General features: G+C 48.6%; 1 protein-coding gene across 1 annotated transcript in view; it reads left to right on the forward strand.

Moving 5' to 3' along the window:
- Window positions 1-10,630: 10,630 nt before the first annotated feature.
- The window catches only part of LOC121875855, a 202,731-nt gene continuing 185,715 nt past the window's right edge, over window positions 10,631-27,646 (forward strand). The window contains exons 1-2 of the mRNA XM_042380560.1: window positions 10,631-10,651; window positions 18,212-18,574. Of these exons, the coding sequence (XP_042236494.1) occupies window positions 10,631-10,651; window positions 18,212-18,574 (384 nt within the window). The remainder of the gene's footprint in view (window positions 10,652-18,211; window positions 18,575-27,646) is intronic.

Consider the following 27,646-nt stretch of genomic DNA (forward strand, 5'->3'; position numbering starts at 1 on the left):
AATGGTGAAATGTGTGTAAATGTACCAGTAACACACACACACACACACAGCTGAGAGTTGACACAGCACAACACGGCCGCACCAAAATGTCAACAAGATGAATGGCGTCGTTCATCTTGAAGTGTAGTTCGTTTGTGAGGTCAAGTTTGTGTGTTCGCTCTCACTGTTCTGCTACCAGCCTCTTCTTTAAGTCACTTATTATGTTGAAGTAAAGCGGCAGTCGTTCATATATTGTTGTATAAGACTCAGAATAACGTATAAGACTCAAGATGATGTATAAGACTCAAGGCAATAGGTTGTTATTTATTGTGTTAGACTGACAACCAACGTGTGTGTGTGTGTTAGGTGTTGTGGTGGTGAGGACTCAGGAGACAGTGTGTAGGTTGTGTTACTGGTCGGTTACAACTCGAGACCAACTGTTGTATGTATGACGGAAGACGAGGGAAAGACCCGAATGACGAGATGTGCGTTTTTGTTTTGTGTGTGTGTGTGAGGGAGGTGATAAACATAGAGAGATGGGAGTGAGAGGAGTGTGGGCGTGGGGAGGGTGCAGTGAGAGGAGGGTGGGCATGGTAGTGGGCGGGATGGCCAGTGTGAGGTAGAATACATGTCTCTCTACTCCACTACCTCCTCTTAGATTTATAAGAGTATGTCAGAGGATAATTACTGAGTGCCCCGCCTCCTGCCTCCCCTGCCTACACTCTCTCGCTCACTACCACACGTTTTCTCTTGTTAAAATCTAGAGTTCTAATGACACCAGGACTTTACCTACCAAACTATTATTGTCATGGTAGCTGTGTTTGGCCCGAGTGAGGAAGGAGCCCAGGTATTACATGGGCACACGCGAGACCAGAGAGAGAGAGGGCTTGGACATTATTCAGTATCTTAGTGTGCTATATAAATTGTTTTGATTAAAAATGCTTGTAATGTTGTTTGGGTGATAAGGATGGGAAGGAAGCCCGAGTGTGTAATGGCGTTAAGGTCAAGGGTGTGAAGTGAGGCACACACGTTGCCGTACAAGAAACATTGTACATCACTGTGAGATATATTATTTAATGCCCAAGCTTTTTTTTTGTAATAATGACCTCAGTTCTGGACACACGCCACACTGCTTTCCTCACCCTGACAAGTGTACACCAGGCGATCACCACAGAACACTAACTCCACACAGCAAAAGAGGTGGGTAGAGGAGGTGTGGGGGGCAGAGCAGAGGAGGTGACGAGTGTTAGTAGTGCAGGTCAGCCGTGATATAATGAGGGGCAGGCAGCCAGGCTAGGGGTCGGGGAGCACGTGAGCAACACGGCCCAGGATCAGTGTGGAGGAGGACTCGTCTTTGTTGGCGTGAATATGAAGCTCCAGTGAGCCAACACTTGACCGTCCTTGTTGACGCGCGCCTCAGCCTGTGGCGCTCCAGCCAGGTGAAGACGCGCTCCCTCTCTCCATTAAATATTCACGTCCCGCGCCGCCCTCCTACTATATACTGTAAGCCGCCCACTCATTTTAATTCTCTCGAGGGCTTCGGTAATAATCTTTGTGCTCTTAAGGCAACCATAAAATTCCTCTAATTATTGTCGGGTTAAGGAAATATATAGGGTCGGGGAGGTAAATTCGCCCCAGGAGCTGCGATGCTCTTAAGAAATATATTTTACGTGTAGTTGTGTTTACACTGTGGCGGCGGGAGAGTGATCAGCCACTGTGTCCGGACCTTCTCCATGCCTGGCCCCGCGTCTCTCGTATAACTGAACATTAAATAAAAACCTTAGCCTCAGCCCGCCGTGATATGACTTGCTTCTGGGTATCTGGATGACTTGAGTGTGACGGTTAGTGAGAGCGAGGGAGCTATTGGTTGAAATTGAGGTGATGGTGGGCGTAAGTGTCAGTGTTTGTGTGGGGTAAGTGTCACTTAAGAGTGATTTAGTGGTGGTGTGGTAGAGTGCGGCCCGGCCGGGGAGCATCCCAGGGGTACATTTTTATGTGGGTGCGGTCAGCCGCTTGGTGATGGGTGGTGCAGATACTGGGTTGCCATCCTCCTGAATACCAAGTTGAGCTGTCGTGAGGGGCCATGACGCTGGAGAACTGACGCCCCCGCCACGATAACTGTACAGTACTGGGCTGTGTTATTCACCAGGATGGTAAAGTTGGCCCCACATCACCATCAAGGTTAGGTTAGGTCAGGGATTGTCCCCACCACACTGAGGTTGGTCTCCCGTAGTAGTTTATTCATTGTGTTTTATCAAGGAGTTTTATGATACTGAAGGTCTTTGTGCAGCGGGATCATGGTCACAGGTTGTTGTTCCTGACGGTCTACGTCATGTGGCTCGGTTTTATGTCCCTCGCCCTTCTGAGAGATGAAGTAAGTGTGTTTGTGATGATAGTCAGCGAGGGTAGACATCAGGGCCCTCAGGGGTGACACCCAACACCCACTGTGGCCGTATATTTTTGGTGTGGAGGAGTGTAGATATATGGAAGGTGTAAGTGTAGTGGGGAGGATCGGCCACATTCCCCGCGGAGCAAATATGTGGAGTAGCAGCTATTGAGGGTGATGGCTCCCTCCTGTGTGTGGCGGTGCATGTTAACGCCTGTGAGGATCATGTCCCCCTCCCCCCTCTCCCCCACCCCCGACACCTGCAAGTGAAGGAACATGAGGGGACAGACGGGTGGGGCGGCGGGCGTGGTCGAGGGAGCGCTCCCTGCCTCCTTGGGGACCCTGTTACTTTGGTCATCACCACCAGCGGAGCCTCACCCCTGCCCCAGTCACTCCTTCGCCACACCATCACCTCCCTCACTGATGGCCACTCCTCCGCCACACCATCACCTCCCTCACTGATGGCCACTCCTCCGCCACACCATCACCCCCTCACTGATGGCCACTCCTCCGCCACAACATCACGCACATAACTCGTTTTCCACGTATTGATTACATCTTATTAAGTTAATTCACTTTATAATTATTAGCTACAAGAGACGATGTACTTGGGTACGTAACGTCATGCGAAACAGTCATTCCTGGAAGCCAGTGTACGGCGTCATGCAAGCATGGTTGGCCGGCCTCCGGTGCATTCCTGACCAGTAACGTGGCTGGCCAACCGACTATCTGTACCCCAACCACCACAGTTTTCCTTTGGTCGTAATTAGTTATAATGCCATATATGTGCAACTGTCTGGGAAATACCTGTGGTTGTTCGTGTAAATAACACCGTACAGGAGTGTTTGGTGCTGTAGAAGGTTGTAGAGAATGTTGTGTGTGTGTGGGGTTCACAAGTTATGGCGGGCGTGTGTAGGGCGGTGTGTCTCTCAGTGTACGTGACCACACTCACTGGGGCTTTAATCCAAAAATAACAATAAACAAAAAGAATGAATATATGATGCCGAAGTAGGGGGAACTAGGAGGCGAGCAATCCTGGTATCTGACCCGCCCACCAGCCCACCCATCCCAGGAGCCTCACACCCACTACCTCCTTTTTATTAGCTCAGCTTTAAGGATGAAAATTCCACAAGTATACTGGAAGATGATAAAGTGACGAGTAAATGTAACTTTGGGTTGCTTTAACCATGCCCCCTCCCCCCTGGGTCCTGGTGTAAGGCAAGAAGGACTGATAAAACTAACGGGGCGACCCACCTAATGCTCTTAGCGGCTCAAGTGGATCACTACACCATTTGCGACATTTTCTACAAAGTTGGGTGTTGGCTGGGCGGGACGACGGCAGACCTACAAGGAGAGTAAGTTTAACCCAATGTAAACCGTGGCTGCATAGTTACCAAGACGCGTGTACAAGCACATAAAAAAATCTTTGTTCAAGTTTTCTTAAGTGGGACAAGAGTGTCGTGTTCAAGTGGTGTCGGAATCCCACAACCTGGAGAACTAATTTACAAGTGTTAACATCTTCTCGCTCACCTAACACAATAAAGTAGTTAAAATATTGTTTCACACTATCGCCCCTCACACCCTTCTTAACTTCCTCCAACACCTCACCCGGGGACACTATCAACAACTCTCAACAGTTTTTTTTATTTCCCTGACGCTTTTCTTTATACACGGGCAAGTAACGACAGGTTCTGAGCTCAATTTCACCAACAAATACCTGAGGGTTATGTAAGACACGTTAATGTGTAGTGTGGGGAATTGTGTTGTTTTTATTGTGCATTATTAGCAGTGTAAATATGGTGTCTTGTGTTGTTATGGCGGTGTGGCTGCTCGTTAGGAACATTGCGGTTACAGCACACTGAGTCTTCGGTATACAATGGATGCAGCGTGTCTGGTACTATACTGGGACGTCTTCACTTCCTAAATGTAGAGTTAGGTTAGGTTAGATATATATGTAAAAGCCGGGTGGATTGCGAGTGCCCCGGGAACGAACCAGCGACCTTTAAGACAAGAAGCGAGCACTGCATATACTAGTCCTCCGCCCCCCCACTCTGTTGTTAGGGTGTGTGTGTGTGTGTGTACGTACCATCACCAGGTCCTGTCAGTAGGCTAAATTATTAATCACCATAAAATATTTCCTACAATAGTGTCAACCTGAACACCAATGTATCATGTTTGGTGCTGATGACTGTAAGCTGTGGTATAGAGATCAATATTTGTAGTCTTTGCGTCCACAAGCTACATCAACGAGCTAACACAGGAGAGCTGACTTGGTCACTGCCACACTTGAGTAGTTGGCATGATATTTGTCAGCACCACATCCAGGACCACCACAGGCATCAACCACTCTAGGCGGGTTAGCTCTAGAGTGCACGGTGCCTGGGTGAAAATTACTCTAGAGCGTGTTTCACCACCAGGCACCGTGCACTCTAGAGCTTAGCCCACCTAGAGTGGTTGACGCCTCCTACACCGGCCTGCCTCGCGTCACCAGTGTTCTCGTGTGGCTTCCTCAGGGTTATGGGCGGACGGGTATTGATCAGCGTAAACTTGTGTTCATGTAGAGGATGATACGGTGAACTGTACACTGTACAGTGTTATGTTAGGATGAAAAATAACTCCTGGGGGGAATTATTGCTGTATGTTGACAGTGAGAGTGGGTCCTATGGGTCTGACAGCCTGTTAGGGGGCAGTGCGGATACAGTACACTGGAAACTTAGCCTCTGGTGCACAAGGAGACCCTGCGGCCTATAATAGGTGTGCCAGATTCACAGCTGGGTAGGCTGGGGAGGGGTATCACAGCCACCATCTACATTTAGGACAGGAGTTGAACGTCTGTACTCACTACGCCACGTAGTGGAGTGCGGCTGTTGTCATGTAGTGTGTGTGGTGGCCGAGTGTCGGGGAGAAGCAGCGGGGACTGGCCTGCCTGGTTTCCCTGTATTAAAACAATGAATACCTTTACATGTGGACATGAAGCGCTTGTTACGTCACAATTTACTTATGGCTCAACAATAAAAGTACAGCAGTTTAATACAGACATGAAACGCTTTCAAATTAGCTGGAAATTAGTGTTTTGTGAATATTTAATGGCGAGCTTATTGTGAAAACGTAAATTCATCAGAGAAGTAATGTAGCCGGTCCGGGAAATAGCGGCGCTTAAAACAAAATTATCCAGACGAAGCATGATTTTTATAATCGTCTTAACCAGTGTTTTAATTCTGTGCGAATAACATAAGCAGTGATGATACCTCTTGTATTAGTAGACTTGTTTTTATAAAAGTGACACAAACTGTAAATATATTTTTATCGTAATGCGGATTACGGGTGAACTTTTACTTGTAGTGTTTTCTGTTTATTTTTAAGGAACAATTTTTTTTTTATTAATTGGGGACAAAGTTTCTCCCTTGACCTCTGACCTCTTGGTATTAAAACCTAAATTACTTGGATATCACAAGGTAAAGTCACCCTCTTAGCTTGAAGTAATAAGACTGCATATTACTGTGTTATTATCTGCACGTATACATACCTACAGACAGACAGGAGCCACCTCGTCGCTATTTGTCAGGGTCCACGTGTACGCGGGTTTAAAGACAGCTCATTGGTTCATGTTCATCTTGTTGTCAGGTGGTATCCGTCCTGGTCTTAGGTCAGGTTATTTTGAGTAAAGTTTGTTAGGTTAAGTTAGGTGAAAGTTTACTATGTGACGGGAGAGTTACGTTTGTGACTGAAACCTGCGGCCCTTATGGTGGGTGAGGAGCAGTCATGGTGGGTGAGGAGCAGTCATGGTGGGTGAGGAGCTGTCATGGTGGGTGAGGAGCTGTCATGGTGGGTGAGGAGCTGTCATGGTGGGTGAGGAGCTGTCGTGGTGGGTGAGGCAATCAGTGGGTGAGGAGCAGTTATAGTAGGTGAGAACAGTCAAGGTGGGTGAGAGCAGTCATGGTGGGTGAGGAGCTGTCATGGTGGGTGAGGCTGTCATGGTGGGTGAGACTGTCATGGTGGAATTGAGCAGTCATGGTGGGTGAGAACAGTCAAGGTGGGTGAGAACAGTCATGGTGGGTGAGAACAGTTAGAGTGGATACACACATAGAGCTTAGAAATATCGTCATTACTGTGTTATAAAGTCAGTGACAGGTTGATGAATGAGGAACAAAAATGAAGTATAAATATATTGGTTGGTCAGTGTTGATTTAAGACATATTTTCCTGTTGTCTTTGTGTGTGTGTGTGTGTGTGTGTGTGTGTGTGTGTGTGTGTGTGTGTGTAAGACACTGGAGGGGAAAAACCTTTTGAATGTTACAGCGAGATTTTTGCAACATGTTATGCAAGGTAAAGTGGCGGCTTGTAAGAAGTGGACAGTCATACAACACTGAAAGACGGACTCTCTCTCTCTCTCTCTCTCTGTGTGTGTGTGTGTGTGTGTGTGTGTGTAAAGAAAGAGAGAGAGAGAGTTGTAATCCATTATATACAAGGCAGACGAGAGACGTGTACTGAGTGAGGGAGGTTGGCCCTCACGGAGGCACTCAGTGCCGTGGTCCTTGGTGGAGCGTGGCGAAGGTTTCTTAAGAAAACTGTTGTGTTGAGTCGCCGCGCTGCACGGGACCAGCACAATGGGATTATTGAGCCACGTTTTTTCAGACGCTGGGGAAAACTGCGCTGAGGCTTGCTGAAAATTTTTGATACAGGGAGTCTGCCGGTGTTGAGTAGCTTTGGTCGTGATCTCGAGGAGTGGAAGAGCTTGGCGCAGCATGGCGTGAGAGGGCGGCACTGCTGGCAGGTACAGTAGGTCATCACGGTACACCTCTCGCACCTTGGCACTGCTCATCAGCGGACACTCAGTAGCTTGTAGTTCACCAGCTGAGCTTCCCATAACCCTTGGTGCTTCACGGACGTAGCCATAAGCCGGTGAGTCATCAGTGGACGTCCTGGGCTGTTGAGGGTTAGTAGTTAAGGATTATAGTCTTAGCCTGGACAACTGATGGAGACAAGAGCTGCTGTATAACCTACTTTGCATCTCCCCAGCATCACAGTCACAGCCTAAACGTCTCTTCCCTTCGGTGGGAACGCTGCAGGAATCAGTCTAGACATCTCCGCAGCCACTAAGACCCACTGGTCTCCAAGGACTCCGCCATTGCCTGTCGCTGAACTCTCCAGCAATAGAAAGTCTCTCTGTGGGAAAATATACAAATATCTGCATGGCGGTCATACAGACAGTGTTGTGGTAGACACCCAGCCGTCACATGTCACCCTGTGGTAGCAGCAGCAGTAAATCTCGCCGTGTTACCACGACCTGTGTATTCAACTCCTTTGTGTATGTTACGTGGTTGAGTTCCTCTGGCTGAATGTTAACAATGCCATCGCTAAATCCTACAGTCTCCCTCTCACGTTTTTTTTTATTTGGGTGTAAGACTAATTCTCTTTGAGATGATGAAGAAATACTTTTCTCTGCTATCCATTACAATTTCCGGGTGAGTTTTCTTGGGCGTAGATCAAAGAGTGCGGAGTTTTGTGAGACAACACAGAGCTCGTGGTGGGTGTTGCAGCTGAACTCGTCTGTGATCACATTGTGCACCACCAGATAACAGTTGTGTGGGGCCTTAGTACTGTGTCGCTGAACTAAGAGTAATGTGACGCAAGACTAAACAGGTGTGATGTGCCACAAGATTAAACTGGTGTAATGTGACACAAGATTAAACTGGTGTAATGTGACACAAAACTAAACTGGAGTTATTTGAAACACGCGACTTTATGAACAGTAGTAACGTGACAGATAATAATACTATAAACTGGAGTAGAATGGTGACACACACGAGACTGGAGTCCTATAGCACACAATCCTGACTTGCCCCCATCAGCTGCTTCACCCTACAGTCATAACTCATATACCTTGCATCATCCGGTTTGTTGTTACTGTACGGCCAACTCCCTCAAACCCTCCAAACCCCCACCTCCAAACCCCCCACCCTCTAACCCTCCACCCTCAAACCCTCCACCGTCAAACCCAACAAACCCCCCACCTCCAAACCCCCCACCCTCTAACCCTCCACCCTCAAACCCTCCAATCCCTCTCCCTTGGTTCCATCCTTCCACCTGGCATTCCCCACCTTAGAATCTTCACCTCCAAGTCTCCAAAGACATATCACCTCCAACTTCAAAGACCCCCAAGGAGATGGTTACGTGGGCGACTTCAGAAGATTGCTCCCCCCCCCTCCCCTCCCATCCCATCCTCTTCCACACAAAAAAGAAAAAAATATGAAGAATTTTTTCTAGGTATATCAAGAGTCTGGAGAATAGGCGGGTTGTGTGTGTGTGTGTGTGTGTGTGTGTGTGTGGATGGATATTGTGAAGGTGGATGTAAGTATGTGTGTTTATGGGTCCGAGTGCGTGTAACCTAGATGTGTGGGCGTGGGCGTGGTGAAGTGAGGTTTGTGGGGGTGAGGTGAGGCGTGGGAGAAAAGGGGACTTAAGTAGGCTAGGAGTGGAGTTGGTGGAGAAGACTGTGGGTGGAGTGGTTGGAGGAGGCTAGGTGGTCTGGGGGTGGAGGAGGCTGAGGGTGGAGCAGGTGGAGAATGGTGAGGCGGGAGTGGGTGGAGGGAGGTGAGGGTAGAGTTGATGGAGGAAGGTAAGGGAGGAATGAGTGGTGGAGGATTAAGGAAGGGTGGGTGGAGGAGGCTGGCGGTGAAGGAGGGTGAGGAAGGGGGTGGTGCCTCCTATACTGCAGGAGATATACAAGACGGAGGTTCTGCCGCTGACAGTCATGCCGCCGCTTACGCTGCTCAACGAGTCTTGGCTCTCCAGGGGTGATGTACGGCCCTCTCACCCACTCCACTCTCCCCCCTCTCACCCACACCACCCTCCTCCTCTCACCCACACCACCCTCCCCCTCACACCTACATCACCCTGCCTCTGTTTTCATTCTACCTTCACCTTGGCCCACATATCACTGAATAACACTAAGGCTCCATGTGTCATTGATCAACACATAGGCTCCACGTGTCCTGGTCAACGCTTGAGGCTCCACATGTCATTGGTCAACACTGAGGCTCTACATGTCACTGGTCAACGCTGAGGCTCCCATCATCACAAAGGCACCGCAGTGAGCCGGTTTAGAAGGTTAAGGCCGGATACTTTGCTGAGCTGGTGTGATAACCATCATGGATGTGTGGCCTCTCCCGCCCGCTTGTCTACGGCTTCACACACACACACACCTAACATTTATTTTTATATGGCCTGTGTAATAATAATAATAATAATAATAATAATTAACGGTTTATTGAGAAAGTTCTGCAGCCCGAAAGCTGAAATTATACATTGGGCAAAAATGACTTATTACATACAAAAACATGGGGTCGTTTAACAAAAGCTTTCATAACTAAAAAGAGAAGGAACATGAATTGAACATACAAATTATTATAGTTTACAGTTGTGTGTGTGTGTTCATTACGTTGGAGGTTATTAAACATTCTGGCCTCTATTAAGAAATTTAAAGAAGCATTTCAAAGTGTTTTCCGATGTATTGGAATAAATCTTTCTTGCGTCAGCAAAGGTTTCTAAAGTCTTAGCCAGAAAAAAATATATACATTTTTTTTAGACAAAAACTGTATTTGTTTGTGTATTTGTCACTTTTAGGACCACCGTACCAGTCACGCAAGGAAAAAAACATAATGATGGCGGGGAATTACTAAGTCACTTCCCCTCGACCAGACAAAGTGCGACGTGTGAGTTTGTCTCGCGTCATTACTGCTGGAGGAGAGACTCAGCTCCTCTGCTTCCCCCGGGCACGAGGGCACGCTGAAACATGGCCACATTTGTAACATGTGCGTCGAAAATATGAAGACCGTGTCGGCTCCCAGATCGAGGAGACGCTGTCGTTTACGAGGCAAAAACTTGTTTCGACTGGCATCAGATTGTGGCATGAAGTGCATGTTGTAGTATATGAATCTTGCCCCAGTGAGGTGATGGGTCGGGCTGGCTGGCGGCCCCGACCACACGAGGAACCCGCCCTAATGTGAAGCTTTATGATGGTATTAGTGTCTCCCTCCCTCCACCCCCTGCTGTTATCACCTCCTGTTTCTACCACCACTCGCCCCCTCTGCCCCCTCTCTCACTACCACCACACTGCAACCACCCTTCCCCTGCGTGCCTCAGTCACTTCCACCACACTACACCCGCCCCTCCCTCCCTCCTTTATTACCACCACACTACAATCACCCCCCCTCCCTCCCTCCCTCCGTTACTACCACCACACTACCTCTGCCCGCGTGCCAACATGGACGACTTGTTGTCTTGTGTATGTTCGGTAGTAACTCTTCCTACTCCCTCACTTCCTCATCACCACCATTACCTTCTTCTCACCCTCCTCTCCTACCAATGTCCCTCACTTCCTCATCACCATCATTACCTTCTTCTCACCCTCCTCTCCTACCAATGTCCCTCACTTCCTCCTTTGTTACCACTATTGCTTTTTCTCACCCTCCTCTCCTACCAATGTCCCTCACTTCCTCCTTTGTTACCACTATATGCTTTTTTCAACCTCCTTCCTTTCCATACCATCTTCCTTACCCTTCCCTTCCCCATTCCTTTCCTCAACACCCTCCTTCCCTTTCCCCCTGCCCTTCTCTTACATTGACCACCACCACTTGGTTTGACACGCTCGTAGTATATGGTGCCAGTACAGTGCCTCACGCAGCAACATGACACAGGAGGGGGACACAGGTGGTATGGTGCACCTCAAGAAACACACTGAACACCACCACCTAATATAAGAGTTATGAGTGTCAGTCACATCCACGTCATCCTGAGCCTGTGTTACTCAGTCTTCCATCAGGTAACCATAATTGTGTTGTGTTCTCCCTATTTTGCAAGTTGCCTTTTGAGTCCATAGTTGAGCAACTCCTCATTCTAACCTGTTACTTGGGTTGTAAAATACCAGTGATTCATGTCATCAGTGGCCGGGTCATGTGTGAGGAGGCAGCAGGTTGTTATACAGTTACCCCCTACTTAAGCCAACCTAACAGTGCATTAGTCAACATGTTTATAAGGTTGAGCTGGAGTGATGTTGTCCGCTTTTGTTTTTATGAGATGATTTAGTTCCGTAAGAAATTATCTAGTAGGATTTAGTTTATAGGGGGTTAACAGCCGGCCGGGTTGAGGGAGTAACCGAAGCAGGACGTCTACCAGCAACTGATCTCCGCTACCAGGAGTTGGGGTAATGGTGTAGTGGTGTGAGTCGTGATGGAGCGGTGAGGTGTGTGTTGCTGGCTCTGCTTCACCCTCACCATCTTTACCTGGACGCGTTATCTACCTGATCGTGAGTGTTTGTATGGCTGTCTGTCATCCTACCAGGGGGTGGAGAGGGGAGGGTTAAGGGTAATTTCGAGTGAGGGGTAGGAGAGGTAAGGGGGTGAGTGAGGGGAAGAGGAGTGATGGGGAGAGAAATCTTCTGTGACTGTCCTACCATCGGTCAATCGCGAAGATAATTCCTGTCGCTTCTTCTGCTTCTCCACGAACCCCGAGATTCACACTCATGAATCCGAAGCATTAATGAACAGGATAATACATCAATGTCTACTGCTTCGGGTTCACGAGTCTTAATCTAGGGGTTCTTGGTTTAGCAGGAGAGGCGACGGGAATTTTCTTAGCGACTGTACATGACTCCATCTATAGGCTCCGTCAAGCGTGAGATTCTGGTGAAGTTGTTGGGGGCATTCAGGGTCGACTGTGTACGATAGGGCGGCTGAGACGACACACGGGGAGGGTGGAGGAGGGGGACACAACATACAGGGTGGGTGAGAGGGTGGAGGAGGGTGACACAATATACAGGATGGGTGTAGAGGGTGGAGGAGGGTGACTATCAGTGAACATTAAGGTGTGTGTGTGTGTGTGTGTGTGTGTGTGTAATAATAATAATAATAATAATTAACGGTTTATTGAAAGAGCTTGTGTGTGTGTGTGTGTGTGTGTGTGTGTGTGTGTGTGTGTGTGTGTGTGTGTGTGTGTGTGTGTGTATAGATCCCCTAGTTCTGTTGTCACTCACTTCACATTTGTATACACTCCCTGTTTGCACTTAACCTAACCTAACCTAAGCTATAAGATCAAGGGAGGAAGGGTTACCATATTTAAGTAAGGAATATGAAATAGGTCCACGAGAGAGAGAGAGAGAGAGAGAGAGAGAGAGAGAGAGAGAGAGAGAGGCTCGTTACCTTACCTCACAGTGGCAGGTACACCCCCCTGCGCCACCATCCTTGTTAAAAGTGCTGCTTAATTATTAACATAACAAAAGCTCCCGTGTACAAATGCTCTCTTATTTAAACTTCTCTTAATTATATATAAAAATTCCCTCGGTATTTATCTTCCTTTTGTCTTTTATTTTAATTCCCAAGTTATTAAAATGATTATAATATACATTCCTGTTGGTTATAGGTTTATATTATTTAAATGCCTGTGCTATTAAATGTGTGTATATATTTTTAAATCCTTTGTTCAAATGTCTATATAATGTCTATATCAACTTCAGTATTATATTCCTATATTATGCGAACTCTACCGGTGTATAAATGTATATATGTGTTAAATAAATACCTTGAATTATTATTATACAATGTATCACCTGTATTTAAACTACAACTGATATGTTTGTAATGTATAAACTTTTGTATTATTATATTTCTTTATTTCTTTAATGTTTTATGTTACTCTGTTGTATTGTTTTAGTATTTTTTTTTCAATTACAGAAGTACTATTTACCCTCCCTCCCTTCTGAGTTATAATTTTGTTTTTTGTTTCCGGTTATTTATTTTTTATTTACTTATTTATTTATTTATTTATTTTGTCCTGGAGTAGTTTTTTTTTTGTTTTATGATATTTTTGTATTTTGGTGACATAGGCTATTTTTTGTACTTTTTTGTTTTCGCGCTATTTTTGTACACTTGTTTTGTTGTCTCCATGCTATTTTATGTATCATGTTGTTTTGTCCACGCTATTTTATGTACTTTTTTGTCTCATTACTTTTTGTTTTTAATATATTCAAGAAACGTTTTTGTTTTTGTCTTCAGTGTATTTTTTGCGCTCTCTCTCTCTCTCTCTCTCTCTCTCTCTCTCTCTCTCTCTCTCTCTCTCTCTCTTCACTAGATTTTTTTGGGCATCTTTTCATGATTTTTTTGGATCCTTTGTTCTGTTAAGGTAATTTTTATCTCCACACTCCTCTTTATGTCTTTACGTTGTGTTTCTCTCTTTGTTCTTTTTTTCGTCTTTTCTCGGTCATATTTGTCTCTTATCTCCCCTTTTTTTGTCTCCTCTTGAGCCTCCTTTAGTTACGTTTCTTTACATACACATTACGGAAGTTGAAAGTTAACGTGTGTTGGCTAAGATAACTGGGTAAGATGGTTATGTAAAGATGATAAAGTGATTCCTTTTTGGTGTTATTATTATTGTTGTTTTAGTGTTACTTGTATTAGTGTTGTATTATTAATATTATTGTGGTTATCATCATCATTATTATTATTATTAAAAGATGCTCGATGTATTTATACAGACGACAATGTCTCCATAAGTAACGGTAGAGGGAGAGGCGGGTGTAGGTGGGCCAAGGTGGGCGGCCTAGCATCCACCTGGCGTTTGTCTGGCGTCAATTCCGGGAGCTTCACGTACTTCCATGACTCATGTCTCGTTGACCAAGCTTCCCGGGTGACAATCTGATAAGTCAGATTATTACTGGCCGCCGCCTGCTATTAATCTTCCTTCCTACAGTGCACCTGCTGTGTACTGCTGAGGGTGCTGCTGTGTCAGCTCTGTGGGCGGGAGGCAAGTGAATTGTGAAGGAGGGGGGAGGTGCCCTGGGAGGTAGTGGGAGGGTCAGTGATGGGGAGGGGGAGGTCTTATCTGAGTCAGGGGTTCAGGTGGTGGTAGTGGTGGTGGAGTACCTGTACTTACTTACTTACTTACGTACTTACTTACTTACTTACTTACTTACTTACTTACTTACTTACTTACTTACTTACTTACCTAATTACTTACTTACTGTGTGCCCATCTTATTTTTATATATAATATAAGCGTAGACCATTTACTGCCTCCTAGTTGACTAGTCATTTGATAAGACACTTGTTCTACATAGAATAACAATAATCATTCTTATTAGTTACGTGTTGTACACTCGGTGGTGCATCAGGGCCAGGGTGTACAGTACGTCACCCCCCCTCCCCCCGCCAGGTATTCTCCGTCGTCCTCAGCCCCTCCTCCCCACGCTCCTCCCCACATATTTTACTCTTGTATATACGTTTAATATGAAAAACTGACACCGTGTTATTTAACCCCCACCCCTCTCCTCTACCCACCCCTCCACTCTACCCACCCCTCCACTCTACCCAACCTCCCCCTCTCCCATCGCCCCCACCACCCCCTTACCCCACACCTCCCACGTCCCCGGCGGCCGGTGCCTCGCTCACTGCCTCATGTCTTAATTAACCTAAGTAAGGGACGCCCCCCCCCTACCCACTGCTGCTCCAGGTATTTTGTTTCCTTCGCCCTTTAACCTCTCTCCAGTGTTATCTCCGTTCCTCTGTGTCTCTCATTCTTTACCTCTCGTCTCTCTCTCTCTCTCCACCATTTTTATCATACTTCTCAGGCGTCCCTCATCTTAGTTACCCCACCACCAGTCTCCCTCTCTCTCTCACCTGCATTTTCTTTGGTTCTTACTGTCTCCCCTTTTCCCTTTACTCTCTCCATCATCGTTATCACATGGTTTTTGCTCTCCCTCTCCCAAAACTTTCCTCAGCTCTCCCTTCACTATTGTTGCTTCACTATCATCTGTCCTCCTGTTTCTCCCTCTCACCTGTTATTGTCCTCCTCTTCCTTCTTCTCCTCTTGTCATCGTCATCCATGTCCCTTCCACAGTCTACGCCCCACTTCTATCACATCTCTCTTCCCCCATTCCAGTCTGTCCCATTTTTTTCTCTCCCATCTCCGATCCTCTGTCAACCTTCCCTTGTTATCTCTCTTAGCGGGCCCTTCCCCTGTTCCAGATTATCCTCCTTCCTTTCTCATTCCCGTCTTCCTATTTACGTCTTAACTGTCTCTCTCTCTGTAACATCCTTTCATTCTTATTATTGCTTTATTCCTATTCCTGTTTTATTTCCTTGTTCTTGTTTATGTCAGTCCTTTCATATTTTCTGTCTTCCCTTTAATTACTTATCTTTGTGTATTGTATAGTTATTTTTATCTTTGTGCTTCCTTCTTCCCATCCTTATCCACCCTTTCTATCTCTTGTTTCTTTTGATCGTCTTTTCTCGCTTTTTCTCCTCCCCCCTCTCCTTGTTCCTCTCATGCCGCCTCTTTTTACTCTTACTTCTTGTTCCTCACTCCTGTCTCTTCTTCCTCCTCTTCTTGTTTCTCTTTGCCGTCTCCTCTTTTCATCGTCTCGTATGTATCTCTGTGTTGTGTGTATATCATGTAAGCCTTCCTGGAACACACAGCCCTTACACACACACACACACACACAGCCACACACACACACACACACACACACACACACACACACACACACACACACACACACACACACACACACAGCACACACACACACACAGCACACACACACACACACACACACCTCCCTACATATAGTTGAGTCATCCCCACTCACGATGAATAAACGTTCCTCGCCTTTGGGAGACGAAAGTGCTCCTTAATATTCTCTCACTTAATATAGGTCCTCTGTTAGCGCTCCAGTGTTGACTAGTGCTGGAGTTGTTGCTTCAGGTTGCGCTCAAGCGGTGTCTCTCTCACACTTTAAATTCCCTGCCGCAGCTTCTGTACCTTGCCTGGAGTGTTCTTAAACCTCTTTGAATACAATGACGTAACTAACTCCCTTAATGCAATGACGAAACTCCATGAGTACAGTGTCATTTTACTCAAGGGTTAAGGCATTGTACTCAAGGCATTAAGTTCACTGTACTCAGGGATCGTATTCAAGGATATACTCGTAAATCATTGTAGTTAAGGAGTTAATGTATCGTACTCGAGGGGTTAATGTAAGTTATGTTTTTTGTATGTTACCTCGACGAATACTTGGACCAGTATATTTTGTTTTATTGTCCGTTCTTGTGTTTGTCTGTGTGTTTGTCCGTCATACTTCGATTTCTGTGTAATTAGACGAGTCTTTAATAAACTGAGTATACGACTTTGTCTTCCTTTATAGATAACAGTTGATTAAAGGTCAGAGGTGAGGGGGGGGGGGTGCGGTGGTTGGGTGGATTATGGGTCATTTGCTTACAGCCGGGTACCCCCAGTCGACCCATCTGTGAGTAGGTACCTGAGTTAAGTTGAGGAATTGAAGGTGATTGACTGTATTGTCGGCCATATTGTCTCCTTGTATCACCTAACCTAACCTCTATATCTGACGTAACTGCAGTGCGTTATGTCACTTTTCAAATTTACAAAGGTTCTTACGTTACGATTTATATTTCCCGTAATTTACATCTTATTTACCTTATTTACTTAATGGCCACACACTAGAAGTGGCCATGCCGAGGGATAGATTCACTTAAAACCAGAATTAATTAAGGTGAGTTTTTTTTTCAACACCTGTACGTTACTTTTGTCTTCCGGCTGGAGGTACAAAGATCGCAGGAACCTATAAGCATTCGGACTCTGGTCTGCTTTAAGCTTTAGACCCTCTTTACACATTAAAGGTTTGTGCATTTCAGCTTATTTTTTTCTCCTAAGTATTATAGTGACTCCTAGATGAGACATAACTAGTTCGAAATGACGTAGCCTGATAGCTCAGTTTTATTCATTAAAATAGTCATACAATTCTACATAGATTCAGAATGTGTATGTAGACAATGCCGGTATACAATGAAGCGTGTGAATTGATAATGCAAGTATACAATATAGAAGTAAACAATGTACCTAGACAATGCAGGTATATAAACAATGGTAAACAATAAGGCAAGAGGAACAAGGTTAGTCAATACAGCCATCAGATATTTATTTCCACGGCAGGCTTGTTGTGGGTGTGTGCTGAGCTGAACCACGCCCACCTCTCCACATGTTTTGGGTGTAGTGGTTCAGTTGGTGCATTCTGGTGAAACTTTTAATGTCTCTTCTCTTCTCACTGCCTGGTCTCAACACTCAGTATTTATCAAATAAAGTTTTTAACTCATAAATTATAACTTATGAGTCTCTGCTTGCCATGTTGTAGACGTACTGTACTGTACTGTCATGACACACTGTTACTACACAATGTCAGTAAAGAAAACATTACAGTAAGAAGGTAACGACCATACCTTCCTGTTACTCTCACACAACAGAGAAAACTCCTTCAGACAGTGTCCCAATGACTCGGTGAACCCTAGTCTCTCAGTCAGTCGAGGTTGACCATTAATGCAAAGTTTAAATAAAATTGTCTTGAAGCTTTTGGTCGTGTTTGAAGACTCTCTCTCTTATTACTAAACGGCACCTCACAGGGTCACTATTTAATAGCAATATAATTAACTGTGTAAGGTTAATATTGATGGTATTGATGATACAAAATATTGATGGAATCTGAATTCATGAGTTTCAAATTATTTCTAATATTGCCAGTAAATATTGACCGTGTGAGGCTAATATTGTCCAGTATAGCAATGAGCGTCCTCCTCCTCCTGTCATATGAAGTAATGTTTGGTCCTGTAAACGTCTCCTAATAAGGTCGTGAGCCCCAAAGTTTCCTCTATCCACATTCTTACATTATTCCGGAGAACGTGAAGGTTAAGGGTGAATGTGTCTTGTGGTCTCTTAAGTGTACTATAATAGCTCTCAAGTGTTGTGTTGACGTAACGCGGTAACAGTTATGGTTGTTACTCCTACAGGAAGGTGTACGCGGTGTGCTGGAGGGTCTGGCCTCACGCTACGCTGACGAGTTCAGTACCCACTACCAAGACGTATTCGACCACCTCGACAACCTACGCATGGAGGCCTGGACGCAGCTCATCAACCGCGTCAAAAACCCCATACTGACGGAGGAGACGGTGCCCCGCCCCGCCTCCCCCGCCCGCTCCTTGCAGCACGAGCTACACCACCTCCCCCACAACGACGATGACCAGGGTGATGGGGCAGGGTCGTCCCCCTCACAGCCGAGACAACATAGCTCCTCACATACTTCCTCGCACTCGTCTTCCCCGGAGCACCGCGGCTACGATGACCAACCCATCTACGTTCCTGGCAGATACAACGTGAGTACTCCCATCCGCTGTCTTATACCACCCTGGTGCTCTTGCCTCACATCCCTGGGAACTCCCGCCCGCAGAAATATTCACAGGACTCCTCGTTCACGTCCGGGGGAGATTCCGAGAGCGTATATCCTTTGAAAAAAAATTTTGTTAGCTGGCCGGGGCCTCTGTTTGTGGGGCCTCCCTCGCCACCTACATTACCTTCCTGGAGTTTGGTTCTTAGGGTGATGCCGAGTGTGTTGTGTAAGTGTGTGAACATTTATATTACTAATTGTAAAGGTGCCACGCGAGGCTGTCTGTCTGTCTGGCTTGGCTCGGGGCAGGCTGGCGGGCTGGCTATCCTAGTGAGCTCCAGTTTTAAGATATTGATTCCCTGTCAAGTGCTTACGGAATGTGTTACCAGGACGGGGGGTGGGGGTGAGGCCTCCCAGATCACGAAGCAGCACAGAGCGTCATAAACACTCCTGACCACGGTACAGGGGCGTCGTGAACACCCTTGACCAACACCCGCTCTTAAGACCTCCTCTACTGACTTTTCGTCACCCATTATTTGAGTCCCCCAAGCATCCCCCTTCCCGTGTCGGTTTCTGTTTCCATGACAAAAACGTTTTTAATTGGCAGAACAGGTGACGTCCTCTGTCACTCCCTGGTGGGTGTATGTACTCTCTTCCTTCTGATTGGTAGACTTGTGTCATTCCTCCTCCTCCTCTCAGAGAATGTGGCTCAAGCCTGATTTCCTTGTCATTTCAAGATTGCGTCTTTTGTACCTGATTTCCTCCCCTACTGTGTTTTTTATGCATTGTGTCCAGCTTCCACCCGCCACTGGGACCACTGGAAGATTACACGCCCAAGTTTTTTCACCTGTGACTGACCACCCTAACGCAACCTGGGGGGTAGATTAGGTTCGCTTGGGTTAGGCTACGTTAGGTTAGTTTAGGTTAGGGGAGTAGGTTAGGTTATTTTTAGTTAATTTACCGTTTGGGTGGTTAAAATTCAGGTGAAATATGCTGAGGTCTAATCTTGAGGTGATCCAGCCATGGTTCAGTAGGTCAGCGTGAAGGTGAGGTGGTGGTTGTAATGCTGTGTGTCTTGGGGGAGGATTAATTGGTAGTTGGTAATGAGGTGTCGCAGCCGGCCAGGTCACGGCGGTGTGTGTGTGTGTGTGTGTGTGTGTGTGTAAGGCCGTGTTTAGTCGTATCTAAAAATGGAATCAGTTTATCGTGTAATAATATGTCTGTTGTTTGGCCTTGTGCATTGTATGGCTGTGGATGGCTTTGTGGTGTGGCCATGACAAAATGTGTAATTATATGAGTGGCCACAGGTTCATCATAGCCAGCCTGCCTCCCACCACAGTGGCCACAGGTTCATCATGGCCAGTCAATCTCCTGCCACAGTGGCCACAGGTTCATCATGGCCAACCAGCTTCCCGCCACAGTGGCCACAGGTTCATCATGGCCAACCAGCTTCCCGCCACAGTGGCCGCAGGTTCATCATGGCCAGCCTGCTGCCTGACACACATTATTGCCTTCCCGTAATTGACTCCATTGTAGCAAAATTCGACAGCGATCACACAACTAGTTTATGGAATGTCACAATTGGTGGCCCGAGTTGGTAGTTGAAGCTCATATTTAAATACTTTGATGCTCGTGTGTGCTTTTAGCGGACGTGGCCATCAATCCCGCCGCTTATTTGGGAGTCTACCTCACGGATAATGGTGGTGGTGGTGTACCAATATCACACAGATAATGATGATGGTGGTGGTGATGGTGATTAGAAATAGTGGTGTTGGTAAGTAGTAGGTGTCATTATTTTCTTGTCATATCATCACACATGTTTCTGGCAACACATCTAAGTATTGTTTCATTATTTGTTTCGTGCATTTAAATTACTTACTTCGCGAACATCTTATGTATGAGATTAATAAACAATTCCTTCAACATTTGCCAGGCGACGAAATACTAATGCGAATATATAAACATAAACAGTGTCGTGTGTGTGTGTGTGTGTGTCGTGTGTGTGTGTGTGTGTGAGGTAGCAGGTCCACGCTTTTGTTTACCTTCCACTCACCACCCACCAGCCAGGGTCGACGCGCCACCTATGAATGAAACTCGGCTACCAAACACCGTAGACTCCCTCATAGTTTCTCTACTTGGGTGAAATCTGTAATGAGATGTGAAGGGTCAGACTTGGGAGGTTCAGTGACACCCACCACCCTGCCCTTTTTGGTCACCTACCCTCCTCTCTCACGCTGACCCACACTCCTCGTCTTTAAATATTCATATGTTAATTTTGTCTTCGTGTGTGTGTGTGTGTGTGAGAGAGAGAGAGAGAGGGAGAGAGAGAGAGAGAGAGAGAGAGAGAGAGAGAGAGAGAGCGTCATCTCAGGGTATATCTTCAACGCTGTTTTGGCCGCCACCTCCTTACCTCTCAACTTAATTGAGCCAGTGAGGTGTGTTTTCTCATTGCTGTTAATGGGAGAATTTTACCTGGGAACCTCTCGAGTCTCACAATATTTATAATGATTTAGGAGGGACATTGATGGCTGGTGGCGCGGTTAAGGAAGGAACTCCACGCCGTAAGATTTATGCCATTAATGGTTATAAGGTTTCCAGGTGTTTATATCTGGAACATGATCGTCTTGGAGGGAGGATTTAATTACTGAGGTGTATGCGTACGTGCGTGTGTCGTATGCGTGTGGGGGCAGGCATAGCGTATCGTAAAAGTACATCGAGGAAGACCCAAACCTTCTTCTGTGTTTCAGTAAGACATCATAGTTGGCGCCTCACATGACCCTCACCCCCAGGGCCGTCCTTCACTCCCCTGCACCAGCTGATTGACGTGATGGATGGCCTGAATCAGCGGGTGAGCGACGTGTGGTAACAAGGACTGAGTGTCATGACAAACTGCTTCTGCTCCAAGTGGCTCAAGTGTGGTCTCAGTTTTTGTCCTCGAAAGTTTTCTCGTTGGGGGAGTTTATGACGTACGCTTAGTCATCCTCCTCTCCTCCCATCCCCCTAGACACGCCTTCACTGATCTAACTGGTTGAATGTTTCTCACTTGAGGGACTGGTTTATTTCCCAGTAGTGTTTTAACCCAATGATAAAAAACTCTCAGTGGGAAAAAAAAGTTGCGTTGTTTTTCTTTCTTTTTCAACCGTCAAAGTGAGGCAGTACCTGTAGTTAGTTCATCCTGGGCCAGGTACAGAGGGGGTTGTGGCAGGTACAGGGGGAGGGGTTGTGGCCAGGAATAGATGGGGGTTGTGGTCAGGTACAGAGAGAGGGGTTGTGGCCAGGTATAGATGGGGGTTGTGGCCAGGTATAGATGAGGGTTGTGGCCAGGTACAGAGGGGGAAGTGGTTGTGGCCAAGTATAGAGGGAGAGGAGGTTGTGGCCAGGTACAGAGGGAGGGGTTGTGGCCAGGTGGCATGACCCAGCTGGTGGTGGTAAGGTAAGCAGCGCTGCTGGGACGGTAAGCTGCTCCTGCTGGTGGGTGGTGAGCTGCTCCTGCTGGAGGTAAGCTGCTGAGGGTGAGCTACTCCTGCCGGGGTGAGCTGCTCTTGCTGGTGGTCTTCCTGCTGGGGGGTGAGCTACTCCTGCTGGTGGCTACTCCTGCTGGGTGAGCTACTCCTGCTGCTGGGTGAGCTACTCCTGCTGGGGGTGAGCCAGCTGGTGGTGAGCTACCCCTGCTGGGGTGAGCTACTCCTGCTGGTGGTGAGCTGCTACTGCTGGGGGTGAGCTACTCCTGCCGGGGGTGAGCTGCTCTTGCTGGTGGGCTACTCCTGCTGGGGTGAGCCACTCCTGCTGGGGGAGCCACTCCTGCTGGGGTGAGCCTCCTGCCGGGGGTGAGCTGCTCCTGCTGGGGTGAGCTGCTACTGCTGGGGGGGTGGTGAGCTACTCCTGCTGGGGTGACTGCTCTCCTGGGGGGTGAGCTACTCCTGCTGGGGGTGAGCTCTGCTCTGGGTGCTGAGCTGCTCCTGCTGGGGGTGAGCTACTCCTGCTGGGGGTGAGCTAATCCCTGCTGGGGGTGAGCTAATCCTGCTGGTGGTGAGCTACTCCTGCTGGGGTGAGCTACTCCTGCCGGGGTGAGCTGCTCCTGCTGGGGGTGAGCTACTCTTGCTGGTGGTGAGCTGCTGCTGGGTGAGCTACTCCTGCTGGGGTGAGCTACTCCTGCTGGGGGTGAGCTGCTCCTGCTGGTGGTGAGCCTCCTGCTGGGGGTGAGCTACTCCTGCTGGGGTGAGCTACTCCTGCTGGGGGTGAGCTACTCCTGCTGGGGTGAGCCAGAGCTACTCCTGCAGGGTGTGGGTGAGCTAGCTACCCCTGCTGGTGGTGAGCTGCTCCTGCTGGGGGTGAGCTACCCTGCTGGTGGTGAGCTACTCCTGCTGGGGGTGAGCTACTCTGCCGGGTGAGCTGCTCCTGCTGGGGTAGCTACTCCTGCCGGGGGTGAGCTACTCCTGCCGGGGTGAGCTGCTCTTGCTGCTGTGGTGAGCTGCTCCTGCTGGGGGTGAGCTACTCCTGCTGGGTGGCCACCCTGCTGGGGGTGAGCATCCTGCTGGTGGTGAGCTACTCCTGCTGGGGTGAGCTCTGAGGCTAATCTGCTGGGGGGTGAGCTGCTCCACTGTGGCTGCTGGGGGGTGAGCTACCCTGCTGGGGTGAGCTACTCCTGCTGTGGGGGGGTGAGCTGCTCCTGCTGGGGGTGAGCTAATCCTGGGGGTGAGCTACTCCTGCCGGGGGTGAGCTGCTCCTGCTGGGGGTGAGCTACTCCTGCAGGGGTGAGCTTCCTGCTGGGGTGAGCTACCCTGCTGGGGGGTGAGCCACTCTCCTGCTGGGGTGAGCTTCCTCCCTGCTGGGGTGAGCTACTCCTGCCGGGGGTGAGCTGCCCTGCTGGGGGTGAGCTAATCCTGCTGGTGGTGAGCTACTCCTGCCGGGGGTGAGCTGCTCCTGCTGGGGGTGAGCTAACTGCTGGTGCTGAGCTACTCCTGCTGGGGTGAGCTGCTCCCTGCTGGGGGTGAGCTAATCCTGCTGGTGGTGAGCTACTCCTGCCGGGGGTGAGCTGCCCTGCTGGGGGTGAGCTAATCCTGCTGGTGGTGAGCTACTCCTGCCGGGGGTGCTGTCCTGCTGGGGGTGAGCTAATCCCACTGGTGGTGAGCCACTCCTGCCGGGGGTGAGCTCCCTGCTGGGGGTGAGCTAATCCTGCTGGTGGTGAGCTACCCTGCCGGGGGTGAGCTGCTCCTGCTGGGGGTGAGCTAATCCTGCTGGTGGTGGGCTCCTGCCGGGGTGAGCTGCTCCTGCTGGGGTGAGCTACTCCTGCTGGTGGTGAGCTACTCCTGCTGGGGTGAGCTGCTGCTGCTGGGGGTGAGCTAATCCTGCTGGTGGTGAGCTACCCTGCCGGGGGGTGAGCTGCTCCTGCTGGGGTGAGCTAATCCTGCTGGTGGTGAGCTTCTCCTGCCGGGGGTGAGCTGTTCTGCTGGGGGCAAGCCACTGCCCTGTGGGGTGACTCCTGCTGGGGTGAGCTGCTCCTGCTGGGGGTGAGCTGCTCCTGCTGGGGTGAGCTGCTGCCTGCTGGGGGTGAGCTGCTCCTGCTGGGGGTGAGCTGCTACTGCTGGGGTGAGCCTGCTGGTGAGCTACTCCTGCGGGGGTGGCTGGGAGCTTAACTGCCGGGCGTGAGCTAATCCTGCCGGGGGTGAGCTAATCCTGCTGGGGGGTGAGCTGCTCCTGCTGGGGTGAGCCACTTCCTGCTGGGGTGAGCTGCTCCTGCTGGGGGTGAGCTGCTCCTGCTGGGGGTGAGCTGCCCTGCTGGGGTGAGCTGCTCCTGAGCTGCTCCTGCTGGTGAGTGAGCTGCTCCTGCTGGTGGTGAGCTACTCCTGCTGGGGGTGAGCTGTCTGCTGGGGGTGAGCTGTGCTGCTCCTGCTGGTGGTGAGCTGCTCCGCTGGTGGTGAGCTGCTCCTGCTGGTGGTGAGCTTCCTGCTGGTGGCTGGTGGTGGTGCTGCTGGGGGTGAGCTACTCATGCCGGGGTGAGCTGCTCCTGCTGGGGTGAGCCTGCTGGGGGTGAGCTGCTCCTGCCGGGGGTGAGCTGCCCGGTTTAGTCATAACACTTTATTGTTTTTGTCGAGCTTTGTTTATTGTGCTTCTACGTGAGGGAGAGAATATAAAAGAGGAGAGACATGATAGAAAAGAGAAAAAGTGTAAAATGTGTGTGAGAGAGAGAGAGAGAGAGAGAGAGAGAGAGAGAGAGAGAGATATGCCAGTATACATATACCACACACAGACACACACACACACACGCACGCACGCACACCGTCACAGCAGGGAGGGTCATTATGAAGGTACTTAGCGCCCAGGCACAATTACCATGATATTTCCACTCCACTAATTACTGCCTTCCAGCCCGCCCAGGTGATTAGTATTTAAACTGCTGTTATGAACCATTTACCATAATTGCTCTTAATTGTTTGCCTCGGCTGCTTAATGCGTCTTCATGAGTCTTTTGTTGTGGAGGAGAGAGGTGTTTTTGGCGCATGACTCGGCATGCATGACGCATGACACACAACTCGGGACACGTGGCGCATGGCACGTGACTTAGGATACAAGACACAGGATACAAGACACAGGACACATACTACGGAACATAGCTTGGGCTTGGGAGTAAATATGGTGTGTGTGTGTGTGTGTGTGTGTGTGTGTGTGTGTGTGTGTGTGTGTGTGTGTGTGTGTGTGTGTGTACAGAACAACAATTGGTGGAGGAAGGAGGGAGAGAAGTGTCGGGTTACATCACTAGAGTTTGTGTTGTGTTGCGACTCAACCGATCAGCCCAGAGAGAGAGAGAGAGAGAGAGAGAGAGAGAGAGAGAGAGAGAGAGAGAGAGAGAGAGGATATGAGTCGTTAATGAGGTGTGTAAGGAGGGATAAGGAGGGTGTGCGGCTCGCTGTCCCAGGTCTAGTTATTAATAATATGTTGTGTTGGGGAGTCCTTCCGTCTCTTCTCTTCTGTCTACCTTGTTTATGCCCTACTTCTTCTTCTTTTTCTTCTTCTTCTTCCCTCTCTCTTCCTCTTCCTCCTTCTCTCTTCCTCTTCTCACTGTAAGTTAGCCTTATTCATTTTCGTTCACTTTGTAACTCTGAGTCATTCCTCTCTCTCTCTGTCCTTGTTTTTTCCTCTTTTATTTTATTATGTATCCTCTTTCATCCCTTTCTTGACTCTCTCGCTTTTTTCTTCCTTTCTCCTCTTCCTTTATCTTCCCTACATTGTTCTCCCATCCTCCTCTTTCTTCTCCTCCTCCTCCTCCTTTTTTCTTCCCTCTACTCTCTTCCTTTCCCCTTTCTTCTCCTCTACCTTCCTCTCCTCCTCCACTTCCCCTTCCTCTCCACCTCCTCCCCTTCATCCTCCTCCTCCTCCTCCTCTCCTCTCTCTCTTCCTTCCCCTCGCCTCCTTCCACTTCTCTTCTCCCCCTCCTTCCCTTCCTCTCCACACCCCTCCTCCCCCCTCTCCCCCGTGCCCCACTTGGCAGGTTACAAGACAAATTGGCTCTAGACGTAATAGGCCCCAATCTAACCCATAACGACTGGGCCCCCACTTATGATGGCTGGGTCACGATTGGGGCCCATTAAGACTGGTGGTGGGGGGGGGGCGTCGACCAGTCACTCTCTGACCTGGCTATTACCCCAGTTTGTTGTTGGTATTTGATAAAGAATGTAGACATGAATGTGTAGGAATGTTATTGTGAATGTTTTTTGTGATTAGTAGGTACTGTGTGTGTGTGTGTGTGTGTGTGTGTGTGTGTGTGTGTGTGTGTGTGTGTGTGTGTGTGTGTGTGTGTGTGTGTGTGTGTGTGTGTGTGTGGGGATGAGGTGTGAGGGAGGTGAGGTAAGATAAGAGGAATGAGTAGATGACACGAGGTAGAGGTAGAACATAAAGTGGCGTGTGGGGGAGTGAGGGGGATGAGGTGTGGCGGGTGAGGGGCGTTGGGCGTGGCGGGGCGGGGTGGGGGAGATGGGAGGGTAATGAGGAGTTACACCCGGCCCTTCCTCTCGCCCGTAATGACCCTAAGAGGAAAATATGAGCATTTCAATGTTTAGGACGGCGGGTGTGGAGGCTTTACTGCCCTCCACCCTCGCCCCCCTCACTCCCCTCATCTACCTCACCATCACCTCCCCACCTCGCCCCTACCCTCACCCTTACCCACACACCCTGAATCTCCCACACTCACCTCTCACCCTTAAACTCCCTGCCTTCTCACTTTCACTTCCCACCCTCTCTCCTCATCCTCCCTCACCCACCCCACCCTCTTCCCGACCTACTTATTCCTCCACCCAAATCTATCCACTCCTACGCCGCCCTCTGTCCTTCACAACACACTCACTTCACCCTCACAACACACTCACTTCACCCTCACAACACACTCAGACAGCAACACACTCCTTCACTCCGCGGTTAGTCTTCCATGACACACAGGCACTTAAGCAACACACACACACGCGGCCCTAAATGACACATTCTCAATCACCAAGACAGAAATTAAAAATCCCTTTGAGTGTGAAGGGAGCGTGTAAGTGGGAGGAAGTGAATGAGGGAGGAAGTGAGTGAAAAAGCAAGCAAGCAAGCGAGTGAGTGAGTGAGTGAGTGAGTGAGTGAGTGAGTGGGTGAGTGAGTGAGTGAGTGGGTAGTGATGAATCTCTCTCACTTACTGATGACAGTGAGGATAAGAGCTGACCATGATAACTGTGGTGGAGAGTCAGGGTACTTATATTGGTGAGGAACAGCCACGTCTCGTTATGCTGCATCTCGCTGTAAACTGCACATGTGGGTTTAGATATGTGTTGTGGACAGATTTACAGACCTCGTGTTGGACCAGTCAGCGGCCAGGATGAGTTTATTCTGCCGTTATGATAATGTAATGGTCAGGAGCCTCTTGTGTTGTGAGGGTCCGCTCTACCTGCTGCACCACGGGGCCTGAAATCTCTTCTTCCTTCAGTCCATTGATGTCAACATTGATGGTTTAACCTGATGAATTTGTGGCTTTGTTCTGGTGTTTTGGGTTACCTGCAGATTAGACATCCCAGGTTATTTCATATTTAAACCA

The sequence above is a fragment of the Homarus americanus genome, unplaced genomic scaffold, assembly GCF_018991925.1.
Source record: "Homarus americanus isolate GMGI-L3 unplaced genomic scaffold, GMGI_Hamer_2.0 scaffold24588, whole genome shotgun sequence".
NCBI classification, from domain to species: Eukaryota; Metazoa; Arthropoda; class Malacostraca; order Decapoda; family Nephropidae; genus Homarus; species Homarus americanus.